This window comes from Aythya marila, assembly GCF_965140915.1.
Source record: "Aythya marila genome assembly, chromosome: 21".
In the NCBI taxonomy this organism is placed as follows: domain Eukaryota; kingdom Metazoa; phylum Chordata; class Aves; order Anseriformes; family Anatidae; genus Aythya; species Aythya marila.
The window spans coordinates 4,224,963-4,244,793 of record NC_139062.1 but is presented as its reverse complement, the minus strand read 5'-3'; the positions used below and the strand labels follow the sequence as shown (position 1 = coordinate 4,244,793).

The window sequence follows — 19,831 nt, the reverse complement described above, 5'->3', positions numbered from 1 at the left end:
TTGATGAAAAAAATGGTATAAAGTTCAAGTTAGTGAGTAGGCATAAAGGCTTTGGCTCCCAGGTATTCCTGGTTGGCTACAGGGTTTTATTTTCTCAAACATTTATAGTTGATAGCTCAGTGGATTTTGTGTCTTGAGTTGGGACAATGAAATAACCATATATTTCTAAAAGTATATTCAGGTTACGTACTTGTTATGTGTAGTTTAAGAATTTCTGAAATGGTCTACATAAGATTGAGAAGAGGTTTTGAGCTGTGCATTGTGTTTTAGTCTGGCAAGGTTGTAACAGAATCCAGGGGCTAGATTCTGGAACTGTACAAGTCTAAATTGGAAATGATATCATTTATAACAGGACAATTAACTACTGAAAACTTGCATCGAGTTGTGTCAGGGATCTTTCATCACATAGAATCTTTAAAACAAGCTTAGATACCTTTATTAGAATCTGTTAGCTTATTAAGTGATGACCATGAAATACTAATTTCCAGGTGGTGTTTTCTGGCCCCATTAATAAGCTCACTAGGTGATCATTTGGTGTCATCTTCAAAAAATCTCTGGGTTGCAATTCATCAGGCTTAATTCAAATGTCTAAAACACAAATTACTTGAGTTTAAAACTCATTTCTGTCCGTGCAGAGAAGTAGGCACTTCTAGAGGGGACCAGTTAACTCTTGGATGTCTTTCACAGGAAGAGCTGTATCACTTTGTGAAGTTTATTTCTCTCGTTTGAGTGTAAAGAGGGCCTGAAATGATTGGCTTAGATTGAGGTAGCTAACATCTAGATGATTGATGCTGTTGTCTTCTATCCTGATAGACTGCTGGTTTTGTAGAGAAGCTGTTAACTCATTGCGAGGATTCAGGATTCTGTTCATCTCACTGGTTTTGTCTTTCATATCTGAAGAACACCACCTCGCTGTATGGGCATAAGATACTTTTTATGGAAAAGTAGCCTTAGATTCACAGTTCAGGATGGCCACACCTTCCTGTTTTGGAGGCCATGCATGGTGAACTGCTTAATTCTTTCTTTATGCTTGAACATAATCACAAGGTTAACACCCCGAATGGATGAAAACTAACCTGCATGTCTATAATACATTGTGGAGCCACAAAGCATCTTTGTTGTTTTACAAGAGAAAAAGGTAAAATAAAATCAAGATGTTTAAGATTTTTCCTTCCTTCCTTTATGAAGGTGGTGAACTCCGCATGGCTCAGTTCTTCCGAGGCAATCTGGCAGGTTTGATGATTCGTTCTGGTAAACTGGAAAACAAGAAAGTGATAGATTGCCTATATACCTGCAAAGAAGGACTGGATTTGCAAATAGCTGATGGTATTGGCAAAGGCGTGAAGGTAAAGTTCCCTATGAATATATGCAAGCACGTATATTACTGTACTGATAAATAGATTCAAGTTTTGATTGTAGTTATTAGAGGTGTCCCAAATAAAACAAACTAATCTATTGTGACATTTTGCATTAAAATTACATGAAAAATAGCAAATCTTTCTAGTATGGGCATAGTGGAGTTTAAGAATATAAGTTACTGTGTTCCCTCCTTTAGAGGAAAAATTCTGTATTTGAAAGCCTCTCTGTTTTACCAGCTATACCAGATTGTCTTAATAAAAGATAGAGATTCTTAACAAGCAGCTTAGTAGAATTAACCTAATTTCTCTGTTTTATTTTTTAGTAGTGTAGTTGTAAGAACAGATAAATTTCTCTTTTATATTAGCTGTTTCTCTTTCACGTTACTTCACATCAGAACTACAATAAGTGTCTAGATTTCTTTCTGAAGAACCAAATACTAAGCATATTTGACTTGAAAAAGGAAGTGAATAGGGAAATTAAACTGTGAAGCACAAGGCCAGTAAATAATGGCCTCATTGCTTTGAATACAGATGTTATTATCCTAGCATTTACCTGGCTAAGCAGTGCTGAACTTCTGGTTTTGGTTACCTTATCGTGTTACTATTTATATTCTTTTTTATTATTTTTCCCTGTTATTTCAGATCCACATGAACCCAAGTCAGTCAACACTGACCTTAGAAGGGGATGATATAGACAGGGTTGATAAGGCCATGCAGCACATTTCCTATCTGAATTCTCGCCAATTCCCAACACCTGGAATCCGGAGGCTTAAAATCACCAGTGCTGTCAAGTACGTCCTAGTGCTGAAATAATGTGTCTGTGTATTACGGTAGTGAAACCTGGAAAAATGTTCATATATCTCAAGTTATGATACACAAAAGAGTATTGCTGTATGTAACCCTCACACATTAGAATATGGGCATCTGTTCCGAATTCTGTTTTCTTCCTGAGCCTGCAGTAAGGAATGCGTAAGGAGATTTATTGTTGCAAGGGTACACAGTGAGGAATCTCCAGTATCACAGGCTTCATTAAAGTTGTTATCTGTGGCTGTTAGTCATAGCAGAGAAAATGGGGCAAAATGTTAAATGTAAGTAAGAATTAATTGTAAGGTTGTTCCCTTGCTGGGAAATTCTTCCAACGCAGTTGATGAATTTATCTAAGACTCTTGGGTCTGAGACAGAGCTTTTTTAATTTATAAGGCAATTACTCTGCGTAATTGTGGCTCCCTCTCAAATAGCTACCTAGACTGCAAAACTGCTTCTGTGTCTCACAGATGTTTCAATGAAGAGGCCTGCGTCTCCATTCCGTCTGTGGAGGGCTATGTGATGGTCTTGCAGCCAGAGGAACCAAAAATCAGCCTTAGTGGCATCAACCATTTTGCCCGGTCTGCTTCAGAGTTTGAAAGTTCTGAGGGTATTTCCCTCTTTCCTGAGCTTCGCATAATAAGCACCATTACACGGGAGGTGGAGCCCGAGGGAGACGGAGATGAAGATCCTACAGGTAACGTAATTTCTGTTTAAGACTGTTGCCTACCCTTACTCCATTCAATGATCATGTTGGAGGATCTTTCTTTTGCAAAGAAACATGGATTTCTCTCATGGTACAGAATCTAATAGGGGAAACTAAGATGTATATCACTTGTGTAGTTACTTTGCTCTGGGCTAATAGAAATTTGTTTGGAAATGGTAGTAAGCCTAGGCCATTATCTTCATGTAAACAATCCCAAAAGCTTGTTTGTTTTATCGTTACATCTTGAATCCTTGGTCTCTGTACTTCAGACCCAGGTCTTAATATCTGATTTGAAAGAAGAGTTCTGTTTGCATGGGATATTTTATGGTTCTTGGGCTCTTGTCTACTTCACCTTTGTTTCTGCTTATCTCTTTGGACTTTTCTTTACTTCTTAGTTCAAGAGTCTTTGGTATCTGAAGAGATCATGCATAACCTGGATACATGTGAGGTGACAGTGATGGGAGAGGAACTAAATCAGGAACAAGAAAGCCTGGAGATTGACATGACACGATTACAGCAGAAGGGCATTGAGATGAGTAGTTCCAACCTTGGCATGATCATCACAGGTAGGGCTTAGTACTTCTGCTCATGCAACTGGGTCTGAAGGGTCTGAAATCAGTGATAAGAGGAGCTGTGTGATTGATAGATGGTTTGTAACGCCTTACTCCAAATATTTTGATTTTTGACTAGAATTTCAGGTTCTGAGGTGTTCCTACTATATTCTGTGGAAATCTGTGGTTCTAGGAAATACGTCATTCTAGAACCTCCTTTCTATTCTCTTGTGTCCTAAATTACAAGTCACTTTTCTACTGTGGAAATGAAGTACACTCTGCCCCCTAGAAGAGGCTTGCTTCTTGCGCAGGTAACATGGTGCCTTGGAGCATGTGTCATTCCTTTCTATTTCATATTCAGAACATATTACATATGCAGAAGAAAAGACGCCTTTAAAGATAACATGGGTCTAGGATTTTATCACAAACACAAAATTTTAGTAAAGTGTGCATGTCTGTCATAATGATGTTACTTTTTATTCTGCTGACTGAAAATCTGTCAGCCAAGAAAACTTGCTTAAAGAAAAGGAGTGAAGTTTGTGGAGTATATGATGCTGCCCTAGTTTTTTGCAAATTAATTGTTTTACTTGTTTCTCTCCACAGGGGTGGATACAATGGCTAGTTATGAGGAAGTTTTGCATTTGATACGCTACAGAAACTGGCACACAGTTTCTCTCTTTGACAGAAAGTTCAAATTAGTTTGTTCTGAGCTTAACGGGCGCTATGTCAGCAATGAATTTAAAGTGGAGGTATGTAAGCTATTCTGATCACTCCAGAAGGTTACCAGCTCTGGGTGGGTAGGTGGGTGATAGCCGGTGCCTCATCTGATAGATTACTGATCTTTTTTTTTTCTGTAAATATTAGTAAACTTGCACATCTTAGGCAGTATTTCATATGTGTGTTCTCAGTCATACATTTAAATAAGGGTGCTTAAACAGAGGTGAAACTTGTGTAGTAGCTAATGGAATTGTGAAGGCAAAAGCATTGAATTACAAAGACAGCACATAAATTTAAGAAAAAGCAATTAAACTGCTAATAGTGGTGCTATACTGACCAGAGACTTGAGTAGCTTTAATGTGTAACTTACATGATTCTGCAAATGAGCTTGCTGGACCCTTTACCTGTTTTGCTTGTGTGATCCTTAGAACACTGACTGATACTAAGTACTGATGTAAAAGCCTAGACAGGCTAAAATTGCATTTCTTCTGCAGTAGAATACAGGTTAATTATTACTCAGTATGCTTATATCAAATATATGGAAGTACAGCAGAATGTAACATAGTAGACACTAAAATCTCAGCTGCTGGAACATGAAGTTATTTTTAATCGAGTGTAACTGTCATGTACGCCTGCATCTTTTATCAATAAGTTTGAATTTCTACATTTTAAAGCTGATGAAAAGGGTGACAGTAAAGGTAACAGTTGTATTTACCACTAGCTGGGTGGATATTAGGGGCTGGGAAGGAAGGCTGCAGAGCCTCTCGTGTTACAGAATAGAAATTTTCTTAACTAAGTACTGTGATTTTGTTTCCTGAGGAAATTCTGTGAGCTTGAGTTGGGATCTTACCAAACTATTAAAAGCAAATGCTTTCCTTTTTCTGTACTGAACTTGCTCTCTTCCTGTTGTGCAGCTGCTCAGGTAACCTATATCACAATGTTCTGCCACAGGAGAGGTATATTTAGCTCTGCTTGTTTGGCAAGGAAGAATGAAATACTCTTTGTGAGGGCGAGCTTGCAGTTGTACTTAAATGCCAGCTATGCTAAGCTTGGGTTAAACTGTAAAGAGCAATTTTTTCTTAACCTTTGTTCTGTAATATGGATTTTGTCTTTGCTGTTAGCTGAAGATAAACAGCAGAATAGAAGGGAATGAAGAAATTTAATTAATATTTCATACCTTTTTATATACTGTTTTGTCAGGATTAAAATGGCTAGCTACCAAATTTGATAATGAACTGGCTTTACCTGTTTTATTCTGAAATACTGGTGTCTGTACAAAAGCTCACAAGACTAACTTACATAGATTAGAGAGATGGAAAAACGAAAGGTTATGTGACAAGAAACTATAACATAGGAGGAATTGCTGGTTGGGATAATTGTCCCCAGAGACAAACCATTGCTATGCTGAATGAGAATGGGATGCTTACAATGGGAAATTGTTCTGTGTGGTTTTTTTTTCTCCTTTTTTTCTTTCTGCCTCTTGAGAGGTAAACTCTTGTATTTCTGGGGGTTTAACAATTTCCTGTTGTACCTAGGTGAACGTTATCCACACAGCTAACCCCATTGAACATGCTAATCACATAGCTGCGCAACCACAGTTTGTTCATCCAGTGCATCACACGTTTGTTGATCTCTCTGGTCACAACCTAGCTAATCCTCATCCATTTTCAGGTAAGGATTCTCAGTCACTGAAGTTCAGATGATTTTTTTCTGTTGTTAAACTGTCACAGAGGCTTCTTGCTGCACCAAGATTATTTTTTCCCAGTTAACCCAATGTGATGGACTAATAAATTTAAGCAGCATCTTGATCCCATTCTGCTGTTGCCTGAACAAGGTGGAGCAGATTGCTACAGATCTATGAAATATCTTTTCCTGCCAGCAGGGAAACTTTCTGCTGGTGTGTGTGCATTGGAAAATGGGAGGTGTACTGTTCTTGGCAGGGACTATAAGACCTAGATAAAGGGCTGTAAGGAACTGGGACAATATTTCTTGTGAATGGCATAGGGAAAGAATTGCAGTGTTATTCCCTTGATGAGTCGTGGTGTCTGCCCTTTTTATTTTAATTACATAAATTTGACATGGGGGTAGGATGTGAGAGAAAGGAAAGTGTATTAGAGAGGAGTCTGTGTGGTAGGATCTGCTTTCCATGTGTTGTCAGTCCTTCAGATTGATGTAATTATACTTAGGAACTAAGTTTTAGTTTTGGATCTCCCACTGACTTTTTTAGTGGCCTTATACAAACTGTCTCTGTGTAGCTACCTACAATATTTGTATAATGCCATTTCCCTCTTGCGGGTGATGGGAACAGAGGATTAGTTATTAGCTTTACATAAAAGTTGTTTATCAGTATCAGCTAAGAAACTCCTTTCATTTTCTTGTTGCAGTTGTTCCAAGCACAGCCACTGTTGTGATTGTAGTTTGTGTGAGTTTCTTGGTTTTTATGATTATTCTGGGAGTGTTCCGAATCCGAGCTGCACATCAGAGAACGATGCGTGACCAGGACACTGGAAAGGAAAATGAGATGGACTGGGATGACTCTGCTTTGACCATCACTGTGAACCCTATGGAGGTAAATCAGACTGGTGTCTCAGCACTTCACAAAAAATTCCTCTTTCAGCTGTAACCGCTATGACTGTACACAGAGTAGTAGAGCAAAAACAACCATAGAACACAGAGAGAACAGACACTGAGTTTTTAATAGATGCCCAAAAGTGACAAATCCCAAGAACAGTTACGTTTGGGATCTTGCATGGGCTGTAGCTTTGTGATACACAATTGGGCAAGAATCACTTGGATCAGGTTTTACAGTTCAGTGTTCAACGCCAGTGTTTATCATGCTGCACACTACCTTAATGGCAATCAACTTTTTTTCCTAAAGTTGCAAAAACTTAGTGTTGAAACATTGTCTGTATGTAGGATGTTTCTGTCTGCTGTGTTTAATGTCTGAAATTTTGGAAAATCAGAAACAAGAAAGATGTGCAGCCTTAATGTTATTTGTGTTATCTTCCTGAAAGGTCTTTCTCCAGTAGAATTTGAAGTACTGGATCATACTTATGAATTAGTTTGTTTGGAGTGACAGGATTGATAGAAATGTTACAAAACAAGAAGAGCTATTTTGATGAGAGTTTAAGCTTTGTTGTCTGGTTGCCTGATTACTGTTGAACTTCTAAAATCAGTAATAAATTAATAGCTCTTTCTCAGTAAGAGTACTCTGTGCCCAATCCAAAAGAATAAAGGGAATTTTGGCTAGTATGATATCAACAGCCAATTTCTATCTTAACAGACTTATGAGGACCAACACAGCAGTGAAGAAGAAGAGGAGGAGGAGGAGGAAGAAAGTGAAGATGGAGAAGAAGATGACATCACTAGTGCAGAGTCTGAAAGTAGTGAGGAAGAGGAAGGAGAGCAGGAGGAGGACCAACAGAATGTTAATAGACAGCAACAGCTGGAATGGGATGACTCTACCCTCAGTTATTGATTCTAGCTGTTCCCTTTGTCTTTGTTTCTGCTCTAGAAGACTCCAGTGTAATACACTCCATTGTTCCCAAGGATTCATGGTGTTAAAAAAAAAAAATCATTCTGGCCAGTAGATTCAACCAACACACATCCCAGTGTTTGTGTTATGTCGGCTAGTTCCTGATGCTGTTTCTAGAATTGTAGTTAGCACCTCTTTTCCCTCAGCCATGCCTCAGTGACTGGATTTTTTTACACTATGTGAGGAACCACCTTGCACTTTCTCTTCATGTCATCTCAGCTAAGTGACTCTGCAGATCTGTAGCCATTGCACATGAATTTCTGAACTTTTTTTGCTCTGTGAAACAAATATGGCTTTGTTCTCTTTTGTCTTTCTGAAAGATACAAAGATTGCTTGTTGACAAAGGGTAAAGCTGATCATTTCAGCCTGTTGATTTCTTTTAATTTTTTTCCCAAATTAGTGCATGTGTAAAGTGGCAGAATGAGGTTAATATGTAGAAGATTAACAGACTTTTTAATATTTTGTAAATATATTGGAATTATGTAATTATGTCATTTGTGGTAGTGAAAACAGGGATTGGGGTATAAAACATGCTAAAGTAAAAAAAATCATGAAGCATGAAGTAATACAAGTCTCATACTACTGCAGCAGGAGCACGGGCACAGTTTTCTAGTGTAGATGTTTCAGTAAAACAGTGTCATTGGCCTTGGCTGCCGTGTTCACTCATGCCCCACTCTGGTTTTTCTTTTTTATTTTTCTTTTTTTTCCTCCAATCCTTTGTTTTTGCAGAGGGAACAGACAAGCTTATGAGAAACTGTAAAGGCTCTTTGGAACCTGTGCAGAGGTTCAACTGCCCAACTGCCCTGCCTAATACAGTTTGTTGGGTTTATTTTATTTTATTTTTTCTGGTAAAGTTTTAGCATAAGGGCTGTTTAAGTTATTGGGAGAAAAACACTACTTGGATGGTGGACAAACGAGTGTGCTGGTGCTGTGGTGTGCTGCCACAGCACCTACTAATTACAGTGAGGCTGCCTGTAGTACAATGATGGTCTGTTCATCTTGCTGGCAGGACAGATTGTTTGTTTAGTTGATTGATTGTTACATTGGTAATTGAAGCTGGAAAGCCTGAGACCTGTGTACCTGCGCACCTTGGCTACCAGTCTACATAGATAGGTTTTTAGTTTATTTGACTGTTCATTTTTTTGCATTTGGGAATGGGAGGGTTTGGGGCATAGCTGATACCATTTCTATTAACCACACTCCTGCTCATTCCCTGTAGCTCCTTGTACAGTAACTTGGACTGTTGGTGTATTAAGCCTTTGTTTACACTTAGTAATTGTGTTTTCCTGCTGGTGAAACTATAGCATAAATTATCCAACCAGAAAACCTTGGGAATCACATTAATATTATTCCAAGTCATGGCTGATTTTGGTTGTTTTCGATCAAAGTTCTAACTTGGAATTGCAAAGGACTTTTTTAAAGAACTGACTGAAAGGTACGAAAAGTAAGTTATGACCCCATGGTGGAGAGTGCTAGTTTTTTCGTAAGGCAGGTCTTATTCATTTAACTTTACTTGTCCTATGCAGAGCCTTGAATAATGAATATCTGCTTACTTGATTTTTTTATGTTTGGAGGTGGATTAAAGAGTAACTTGTTTTGCTTGTAACAGGAAACTAGGACTCCATTCACTCCTCACCACGGTAAGCAAAGTTTCAGTTTTTGATCTTGTATGTAATCTGCCTGTGTTCTAGATGCACAGACCACACATGTCATAGCAGGCTAGTTAGTGGCCGACAGTACACAGCAGGGAAATGTTGCGCTGGATAAGCCTGCTAGAGGAGCAACAAGCAAGCCAAAAGGTGGGAAAGGAATGGGAGAAAAAGGGTTGTCATTTAAAAAAAAGATAAAGATTGATCCAAACGTGTTCTATAGTTTTGATTTTCAGAGCAGACCTATTCTCACCTAGTGCACATCTTGCCTCCTGATGTATGTAGTGGAATCTAATGGTGGGTTTTATCTGGTGGTAACACTTGACTCTGTGGAGTGCCTTTTACAATAATAGATGGACCTGGAAGCAGGGGAGAGAACCCACACAACTAGCTTACCGTTCTATTGTTTTTTTTTTTAAATGTAAAATTTTAGATTTCTAAAATGGGGAAATGGTTTTGACTACTTATGTGGTAATATAACTGCTAGTTTTAAGTAAACTGGGAAACTTTTAACTTATGTCTGACAGTTGTCCTGTGTTAATGTGTAGAAGACTTATCCTTCCATATACTGTCACTGTAGCTGCTGTATTTTAGACTAAAACTGATCATGACTTAATGGTAATACTGAAAGGTTGTAAACGTTCTGATGCAGTTTGTAGCCACTGTGGGTATAACTTTCAGATGTGTATATTGGTAACAGGTCAGTTTGGAAAGTCTATAAGCTACAATAAATTTCTGGTTCTAAAGGTTGTTTGCATTTATTTCTTACTGAATGGAATGAAGTTGGGTCAAGTTGTATTAACTGTGTGTTAGTTTGCCTAGTAGTAGAGTGCAGTTTTATTTTCATTGATCTTTCAAGCACAGAAGGACTGGGGCATTGTGGTGTACAATTTAATCTTTTTTTTTTATTATTATTACTTTTTGATGTACAAAACATGTACCTAAAACAACTGAAAAGTTAAACATGTAAACATTCTCTTTTTACAGAACCACATTTTGACTTAAAAAAATACTTTTTTCAAAGGCAACAGAATAAGCACAATCTGTTTTTACAGTTAAAAAAAAATCACAAAAAAACATCTCTAAATAAATAGAAGTAGAAAGGGGCATCACTTTGAGCATATTTATAAAATCAGAAGTTACTTATTTACAGTGAAATGTAACATTTCTCAAAGTAATTTAAGTTTTAATCTTCGGTACAATTCAACTTGCTGGGAAGGATCAGGTGAGCTGCTGTTTTGTCAATCAGAGACAGAAACCTCTTTGCTGACCCAATACAGCCATCAGAATTTCATTAAAGATGCTATTCCAGTGGAGTACAAGGGAGGAAGTCCACTCGCTGACTCATGGACATTCGTACTTGTAGGTAAGTCAACTTTCTAGACTACAAAACTTACCTAAAACTGTGCTGAATTGAGAAACACTTTTGGAATTGCTCAGTTCTAGCAGTTTATGCTGATACAACTTTGTTTTATTGCACTTGTACAATTGAAGGACAGATGACATGAGCCACTGCTGCTTTGTACTTCTATAAAACCGGGTATGAACTGCTGCGAGCCTGCAAACAAGAGTACCTAAGACCAAGGAACCTGCTAGGTAAGACTGCCTTTCTACACTATGACAGAGGGGATCCTGGATTTTCAGTTGATGGCAGTGTAAGAGAATTGCATTTACATTTACAGATTTGTAGCATGTTCCCTCCTATTGTGATCACAGGACATCTCACCGTGGATACGGCCTAATGAAAAAAGTGCCTGTGAAAGCACAGGCTCGCTGTCAGTTGTGGCAGGTAATTTGCTGCCCCGTGGAAATGCTTGCGTTTGTCCAAGTCCTTACGGTACTGGAATTTTTCAATTGGGTGTAAGGGAGATGAGCATATCCCTACAGCTACTTTGTGACGCCCTTTTAGCCTGTGAAGCAACAGACTATACAATCTGGCACTGAAAAGGAAAAGTATCCTTATAATACTTAAAATATTAGCTAAAAACATGTCAAATGGATTTGTTAAACAGTTCAGCTTTGTAATACTATATTTACAAATACAGATCCACTGCTTTAAGATTTAGTTTGAAACCTGAGACAAATAACTGCTGTTCAGTTCAAGAAAACAGTGAGGAATATACTACACGTGAGAACCACATCAGTGAAAGCAATTTATACCGTATGGCAGTATTCCTTTCACAGAGGACAAGTCAAAGACCATTTGAAGCTTCTTTTAGTCTAATCTCCAGAAGCAGCAGCCATTCTAGAGTCCTGTCTCCAGTCAAGATAGGGTCAGTTTATACACGTTTATCCAATGCTGATTTGCTAGTGTTATAAGTCAAATGCATAGCTATGGGCTAACACGAAGCCTGGCTTTAGGTTCTAGCTATCTAGGATGTGTAACATAGGGAAAGTACAGCACAACAGTTGCTTTTTGTAGCTGCAAACAGGCTTTCAATATTACTTAATATGCTGACAAACTGTTAGAGAGGGTTGTGTAGTAAATAATTTGGGTCAATTACAAAGGCACATACCATTCTATCTTGACATGTTCTGCCAAATCTCAGTCACATACAGTTATTTGAAAGGTGTAATGAAAGGGGATCAGTGAGGATTGTGTCAAGTTAAAAGCAGTTGTCTGCTGTCTAACTGCTGCTTCTGGACAGAGGTGCTGTATGAGAAGCAACCTGGTTTATACCACATATAGAGATAACAGTATAGAATAGACTTCATAGCATGAAAAGAAACCTTGAGTACGTAAAACAACTTAAATGAGCCATAATGTTACATTTAATCCATCATCTGGTATCATCTGTTTGTATATAAAGGCAATGAAGAAAGTTGTTTTTCTATTAAAGTTGTTTCATGCATACCAAACATCATAATATCTACTTGTACTTTCTACAGAGGTAGAAGTTACTTTAAGGCAGTATTAACTTAATTATGCAGCTTATGAAAAATATGTTTGAACTTGTGCTTTTTAAAAAACAGTGGACTTAGCCAGCATTATCTGGAATCATTTTGTTTCTTTTGAAGTACCAGGAGTACCTGGTTTTAAAAAGAGCTGAAAGTCAAGAATGAGTTGTACCTAGATGCTGGATGCAAAAACAATATCAAATCAAATTTACCCCATAACAGGGGTAGATCTACTAAGAATAAACAGTTCAATTCAGCCTCTGTCCGAAACTGGCTGGTTTTGTGTAAGCTTTAGGCAAAAATAATTCAAACCAGTCATGGAAGCTAAGTTTATATGAGAGTAGACCATTGTTTGACAGTATTTGGATTTCTTGTCACTTAAGAAACACGATACGAAATGCCTGCATTTCACAGGATCACAGAATGTTAGGGATTGGAAGGGACCTTGAAAGATATCTAGCACTGTTCAATCTAGTTAAGGGCATACGATCAAAGATCTGATTCAGCTTTAGTGATGTCTTGAAAATTGAATGACTTTGTCATTCCTTAACATGTAGGAATGATAGCACCTTCATAGGAACATGATGATGTGGAGAACACAGGGAAATGGAAAGAAAGCACCTCAGGGAACTGCTAAAGGAAGCAGATACTAACCAGACTACTTCACTTATCTTCCAGCATGACCCATAGGCTGCAGCCTGCTTGATGCACCTCACTGTGCTCACATGAGGCACAGAGGGACAGCAGTGGCTCTTGTTCATCTGTCCCTTTGCAACACCAGTGCTCAGAACTGCCCACCAGGTGAGGACGCTAGCTGGAAACAAAAATATGACACAGGAGTAGAAATATATGATTAACAACAGCACCTTGTGGGAGAGGAGGTTCCACCTGGGAAAAAGACGTAGGCAGCAGTGAGAGCAGAAGGCTGGAACAGTTTGTCCAGCTGTAGGTACCAGCACAGATGGCTGCACCTTGCTCTTTGACTGCACCACCCCGTACAGACACAGAGTCTTTGCACCCCAGCTCTAATAACAGACAAAAAGTCATGTACCTTAGTTGAGAGCAGTTGAGATGTGTGTTGGAAAAGAACAGAGAACAAATTTGTAAGATGAGTCGAGATGCAACTTATTGCAAGTAATTTTTCAGTGTTAAACCCACTCATCTGGCACTCCTCTATCGTTACACAGGAAGGCAGACTGGCCAAATAACTTAAGCACAGAATGGTGCCATCTGTCCCAGCTGACACTGGATTACAGTGTTGTATCCTAGTGATTACGTAGGTGTAGGCCAGTGCCCTGCATGCATGCAGTAGAGGGAAGCCCAGGTGGCCAACGAGCTCTAATGTACCCCAACAGGAGGTACATGTAGCAACCAATTACTTGCCAATTTTCAAAATGCAATCTTAATGTTTTCAGGCTTACGAACAGAAAAAAAAAAAAAATCCAGGAACGACTTGAGGTGGAACTAAAGTCCGATTTAGGAAAGCAAACAAATGTACCTAACCCACAATAGGCTGACCCAAGCCTCTTCTTGTAGCATCAGCTTTTAGACAACAATAGCTGGACTCCAGTTCCCTTTCAGAACATTTTGGCCTCTGAAGCAGAGAGATAGTAATACAATAGTATGGATATTTTTCCCTGTCACACTGCAGAGTAAAACAATTCACCCAAGTAGGTTTCAGAGGTGATTTAGACTGACCTACCTTGCTGCACACTGAAACAGGCTAGAAGGAGTGATCACGTAGTGAGTTAAAGCCTCTGAGCTGTAATTGTAGGGGCCTAGAAGAACAGCTATAGTATAAGAGCTATAGGATAGCTTTTCAGTGTTCAGCTGGATTGTCAAGAAAATAGACACATTAGCCCACTTAATATCTTCAAAGGATGTTACAACAGCCTAAACTCTTCCATTAGAAGATGTATTTGAAGCTTAAGTTCTTAAGGATACAGTACATCTACCTACCTTTCACTGTGCAGTAATTTTATTGCCTCATGCCTGCCCCTTGTCCCCCAAAGATCTAGAGCAGGCATGATTAGGCAGCTGACGACAGTCCAACAATCTTCAGTCATGCAGAAAAGTGTGACCTCCGGGAATGCAGGTGAGGGATCTTGAACACAGCAACATTCATCAGTCTTTATAAAACAGTCTACAATGGCTGGATTCAGTGCAAGTGGCATTACATTCTCTCGGAGCGAGTGTGCAGGCTGACTCAGTTGCTCTACTGTCTGTTATCTTTGGATACGTTGTGTGCTAGCCAGTTCACTTTGGTTTTCCAGCTCTCTCGCAGGGCTTCATTAAACTTTAGTCTGAAGTGCTTTAGTGCCTCCTCGTCCGTTTTACCAAGAGCTAGGGAATCCTGAAGGCAAGAGGCAGAAATCAGTGTAGCCTTACTGAAAGGGCAAGTGAACAATTAATGGCTAAACTGCTAAAATATTTACTTGCTCAGAAATTACTCTACTGAAAGGAGCGCTGTGTAGGGAACAAGTACCCAAGTAATTGTTTTGAATGGTTACTATAGCTGCACATTTTTGCATTCCCATAAATAGATGCATCCTACTCTTAGCTTGGAATTAGGGAAGCATTAGATTTTTTAGTAATCTTGTACAAAGCTACTCTCTTTCAAATGGACAAAGCTAGGTTGTTATAATGTAAGAAGCAAGTTGAGAACAGGAAGTGATACTCCACTAAAGAGTTCTCTGTCCTCTTAGCCTGCAAGCTGGTTCTACAAGGTACCTATTGCCTTTGTGCTGAAGAATCTGATTAAATTCTTCCCTGAGCACCAGTACCTTGCATTTCTGACACCTGCATAAGCATTGGATGTTTACTCACAGTTTTTGCAGTTCCGTTGCTTCAAAGAAACTTCCACTGTGACCTACTACTCCTCACAAAACTACATGATCAGGTGTTCAGTTTCAGCTATATCCAGGCTCTGCTTTTCTTACCTTTAGATACTGAATGTCTTTAGAGCAGCTGAGTTCTGGCAGGCCAGCAGCTTTCATCAGTGCAAACAAGTGCAGGAAGAGAAGACCGTGGCGTCTCAGAATCATATATGCTTTTTCACAATAACCTCTGAATCTATTCAGAAAGGAAGATGAGGCAAAGCATTGAAGACTTAGTGAATTGAAGAGTAATGAATACACTATTTTCTAAAGCTAGATTAGGTATTAGTCTGAGGCCTACTGTCTGCATTGATGACTAGCATGTCATTTCACCTCATCTAAAACATAATTACTTATTTGTTTTACCTTGTTTTTATATAATCAAATGGACTAGCTAATGATTGTAATTTCCTCAGCTCTCCGTTTAGCAAGAGCTAGGAACATCTGATTGTATTGGATTATCTAGTCCAGGGATGCATTCCCACAGCCACAAACCTGAGTCCAAGAACATGGACAAGGGACCACAGACTACAGCAGCTATTTTATGCAATGAGATTTATGCAATTTTTTGCAACTATTTTATGCAATGAGATTTGACAGCTGCAAGGTAAGTGGCTGACTCTTCATATATTCCATCACTTTAAAAAGCCAGTTCAGAGCCATCTAATCTAGGCAAAGGGCAAGGGGTCATGCTTGAGCCTGTGTGTGTTCTGCCTGCATTGATGGATTTAACAGCTATAGGCTACATACCTCTGCTATAAATAAATTGTGGAAATTCAGAGCTTAAAAAGCTTAAGTCAAATTTAACTGCTAACACTTACCTTTCAAACTTCTCATTGTTGTTAGTTTTTCCTTGTTGGATGACATGCACAAAGTCATAGGTTAATATGAAAGGAACTCGTTCTCTATTAATACCAAATTTGGTTTTGAAGTTCCCCAAAAAGTGACCAAAATCAATATGGAACAGCTGGAAATAAGGAAAAAAGTAATTGTTTTCAGAATAGTACTTTTAGCCAACCTCTCTTCATGGTTACTGTATTCAAAAGATACTCACCATAGGATTTTGGGAGGGGAAAAAACTGACCTGTCCATTGCACTCCTTTGGGGAAAGCGGCAATATTTACTTGCCAAGATAGCCCCCAGTGTAATTAGAAGTGGGAGAGGACAGAAAAAGTACTTAGCTCTTTAGTACTTGGTGTAGCTGGAAATACATTTTAAAAGCCTTAGGGTGTCAATAGGAAAAGCAGAAAGAGAACTAAGATGGGCTGGTGTCTAACTCTACCGGTGCAGTCTGCAGTCCTAGACTGTGGAAGTAAGACATCCTCTTGCTACAAAACATTTATTTATTCAGGTAAGGCTCTCCACCACAGCCACCTTTTTTTTTTTTTTTTTTTTTTTTTTTTTAAATACAAAGTACAGTGAAGTTTCATCACGGGCGCAGTGACGGGAAGGAAGATCATGTGCCAAACCTTGTGCATTATGGCGATTTTATAGAGCTGCTGTAAAGCCCAGAGCATAAACAAAACCCGCGGCTGCATACCACAGGGCATCAGCTCCCCCAAGTGGACGAACTGCTAAGTGGCCCCTACTCTGCAGAAACAGCTTTGTAGGCTTCCTCCCCAACACTTGTTTTTTATATGGTGAGAAGAAGCAATCCTAGATAAGAGCTGCTGCTAATCACAGCCCAGGGAGAAAGGTTAGTGTCTAGTTAGTGAATGACGTGGTGGCTCTGTCCCTGAAATGATAAGAGAACAACGGCACTACTAGGTTTTTATGACCATGACTGCTTGGATTTAGGGGAATAAGATGTAGAGGAGGGGGATGTTACACAGAAACAGTACAGGCAGGCAAACTGTTGCCAGGAGTCTAGCTGACTTTGCTGGATCTGTAGGAGACTAAGCTTGCAGTGGCTAGCACAAGGTTGTTGAGGCATTGTAGAATTCACAATTAAACAAGAGACATAGCTTATACTTTCTCCTCTACCAGAATATTACTAATGTAATTTAGTCCGTACTCTACTAGAAAAAGTATTTTCTTTTTTTCTAGTTTTGTCCTTTATATTTCAAACAGTGTAAGAGAAGATAATATAAACCCTAATAACTATTCTTGTGTACTAGAGAAGTAAAGGAATTGGTACATGTGAAATTAAAACCACACTAATCATATGCAACCATTTAGAAAAAAAATCTAGGAGAAAGACTATAGAAATACCATCTTGGGCAAGTAACTGAGGATCTTAACTAGCAACTACAAGCGATTTGAAATTCTGCTGAAGCCAAGAAAGTCTTCAGACTGGTAAATATGGTGCTCAGGTTTGGATCTCTAGACAGTTTTATGTCTGAGAGGTATGAATTGTTCCACTGTGATTTCAAAGTGGGTATTAACAGCAGCGTGATAAGATATTACACTGGCAGCTCATGACACTTACTTAGATAAGTGGTTTCAAATTATAAGACTGTATTTACCCTCTCAGTGATAGAAGCTATTGAGACCAGTTGACCAGTCTGCCTCTGCTGGAAGGGGAGGTACATTCCTTAGCGGTAGGACTGCACTGGGATGGTTCTGTCCATTGCTAAGTTGCCTTCATGCCCCTCTCCAGCAGCAGCAGCAAAGCCCCTTACCTGGCCGGTTTCCCGGATCATGATGTTATCGCTGTGCCGGTCGCCTATCCCCAGCACGTATGTTGCCACGCAGTACCCAGCACAGGAGAGAGTGAACTCCTCGATAGCTTGTTCTAATGCATCACTAAAGAGGGTATGAAAAAGGTGGAAATGACATTTTACTTTGAATACCAGTACTTCACAGCTGGGAAGGCTGTTGTTAAAGCTTTCCCTATGCAGACGTGCAGGAAAAGGTAAGGGAATTATGTGCCTGAATTACACCTTCTGTAGTGTACTCGAGTCAGTATTCCCATCCACACTTAGAAACCAGCTGCAGTAAAAACTGTCCGTAATTGGAGAGGCCTGGGTACGATTCTGTCCACACTCTCAACTAAAATGACTTGGTATTTACTCATTTCTAGGTCTCCACAGATCCAAAACATCACCCGAGGTTCTTGAATGATTCCTGCTAGCACCTTTGGAGTTTGAGCAGGGTAGAACTGATATTTTCTGCTTTCTATTTCTGTACCTGCTAAACCCCCCAAGCTGCACAGCTGCTTTGCTGTTTTCTTCTTTTACCTTCCAGTTTTGGCATTGCTCTTTCCACCCCTTTTCCAGTTGTTATCACACTGACTACCTACTCAAGAAAGTAACAGGACTGAAGGGAAGACCAGGCTTTGGATCCAACCTGTGGCAAGTGCTACCTTAAGCTATTGAAGGTTAAAAAAAAGCTTGTGGACAGTAACTCTGATGCCTCCATTTCTGTTCCAAGATCCCTATAGCTCCACAAATGCCTTCTAGTGCACTATGCTGTGGATCAGGACAGCTTGGAAATAGTAACTGAAGGGGAAAAGCAAAAGAGCAAAGCACAAGACTTGTCTCTGGCTGTAAGAAAGCAGAAAAGCACCACTGAGTAAAGGACAAGCCCACTTACCCTGGGTTCTTGGACTTTAGCCAGTTGAGCAGTGCGTCCTTGTTGAAGGCTGCAGTGGCCACCATGTTGCTCTTGTTCAGCTGGATGTTAGCGATGGTATCTGAGTGCATGACTACTTCTATCAGCCCAGTCTTGTCTCCTGTGGAGAGGCAGCCATAAGGGGTCATCCTGCAGAGATGAAAGAAACCCTTCCACTGAAATATTGCCACAATTGGGGTGTCTTGACTTTCAAGCTTTCCCTTGTCTCCTGTATCAAAAGCAAATTGGTAGAGGAAAGCCCAACAGTACTTTTTGCCTACATTTTATGTTTGGAATCAAGGGAAATCCCACAATTCTTCAAGGTGTTGAGCCGGCAGAAATATTCCTAAGGGCCTACCTACCTTCACCTCAGAGTGCTTCAGGTGTGCTAAGGGCAGGTTGCAGTTTGGGTGCACGGAAGACAGAGCATCTTCCAACAGGAGGGTATCTAAGCCAACTACCAAGCACTGGTTTTGTACAGATAACCTCCCAGGGCCACAGATGCAGCATAACTAAGGCTTAATGGAAAATTGGTGAAAAAGCCTCATTTGAGCCCAATAGCACTTGCATCCTAACTTAACAGCTGTGCAGTTGTTTCTAGCAGCAACCCCGAAATTCAGGTCCAGTAACAACATACATCATCAGCACCTGCTTGCTATCAGTGAATTTCCACAGCCTCTGCTCCTGGACTGTATTACAGTCCCCATGCTTCATCCTTCCCTAAACCGTGCTGTATGGGAACAGCTGCAGAGTGTTACTTAAAATAGAACTGCCTGAATCCCTTCTCCTTCACAGTTCATTTAATTGGGAGTCTCTGATATCCCAGCTCTTTCTCCCACCTCTCATTGCATTTCTACCCTCAGCACCATAAAACCTGACTAGCTGCTCACAGAATACTGGACAGACCTGGCAGAGACGAGACAAGATTGTAGGTAAAAACGTCTCACAACACCTGATCTACCACTGCAGCAGGCCAGCGGGGAGCATGTTACTCACCTCAGGTCCAGGCCCTCCTGCTTCCACAGAACATCCATCAGCTGGATCATCTGCAGAGTCAGCATGTCCTGACGAAGATCTGCGCAGCATGACAAAGGAAGAAAGGGTTATGAGTACCTCCCATTTTTCCCTCTTGTTCTTTTGCAGTTGAACTTGTTCTGCCCCTGCAGCAGGTTGCTAGAGAGGGCC

The 19,831-nt window shown here is 39.8% G+C and overlaps 2 protein-coding genes across 8 annotated transcripts in view; one reads left to right on the top strand and one right to left on the bottom strand.

Annotated features, from left to right (window-relative positions):
* The window catches only part of CLSTN1 (calsyntenin 1), a 38,937-nt gene extending 28,889 nt beyond the window's left edge, over positions 1-10,048 (top strand). For all 3 annotated transcript variants that reach the window (XM_082777110.1, XM_082777111.1, XM_082777112.1), the window contains 8 exons: positions 1,189-1,346; positions 2,001-2,149; positions 2,633-2,859; positions 3,264-3,434; positions 4,023-4,168; positions 5,672-5,807; positions 6,521-6,705; positions 7,420-10,048. In XM_082777110.1, the coding sequence (XP_082633236.1) occupies positions 1,189-1,346; positions 2,001-2,149; positions 2,633-2,859; positions 3,264-3,434; positions 4,023-4,168; positions 5,672-5,807; positions 6,521-6,705; positions 7,420-7,614 (1,367 nt within the window). In that variant the 3' untranslated portion in view covers positions 7,615-10,048. The remainder of the gene's footprint in view (positions 1-1,188; positions 1,347-2,000; positions 2,150-2,632; positions 2,860-3,263; positions 3,435-4,022; positions 4,169-5,671; positions 5,808-6,520; positions 6,706-7,419) is intronic.
* A 238-nt stretch (positions 10,049-10,286) lies between these two features.
* The window catches only part of PIK3CD (phosphatidylinositol-4,5-bisphosphate 3-kinase catalytic subunit delta), a 47,358-nt gene continuing 37,813 nt past the window's right edge, over positions 10,287-19,831 (bottom strand). For 4 of the 5 annotated variants that reach the window (XM_082777108.1, XM_082777106.1, XM_082777109.1 and 1 more), the window contains 6 exons: positions 19,643-19,721; positions 18,629-18,796; positions 17,716-17,839; positions 15,916-16,061; positions 15,158-15,290; positions 10,287-14,571 (listed from right to left, as the gene is read on the bottom strand). In XM_082777108.1, coding sequence (XP_082633234.1) covers positions 14,434-14,571; positions 15,158-15,290; positions 15,916-16,061; positions 17,716-17,839; positions 18,629-18,796; positions 19,643-19,721 — 788 coding nt within the window. In that variant the 3' untranslated portion in view covers positions 10,287-14,433. The remainder of the gene's footprint in view (positions 14,572-15,157; positions 15,291-15,915; positions 16,062-17,715; positions 17,840-18,628; positions 18,797-19,642; positions 19,722-19,831) is intronic. The other variant, XR_014318913.1, reaches the window with a different exon arrangement.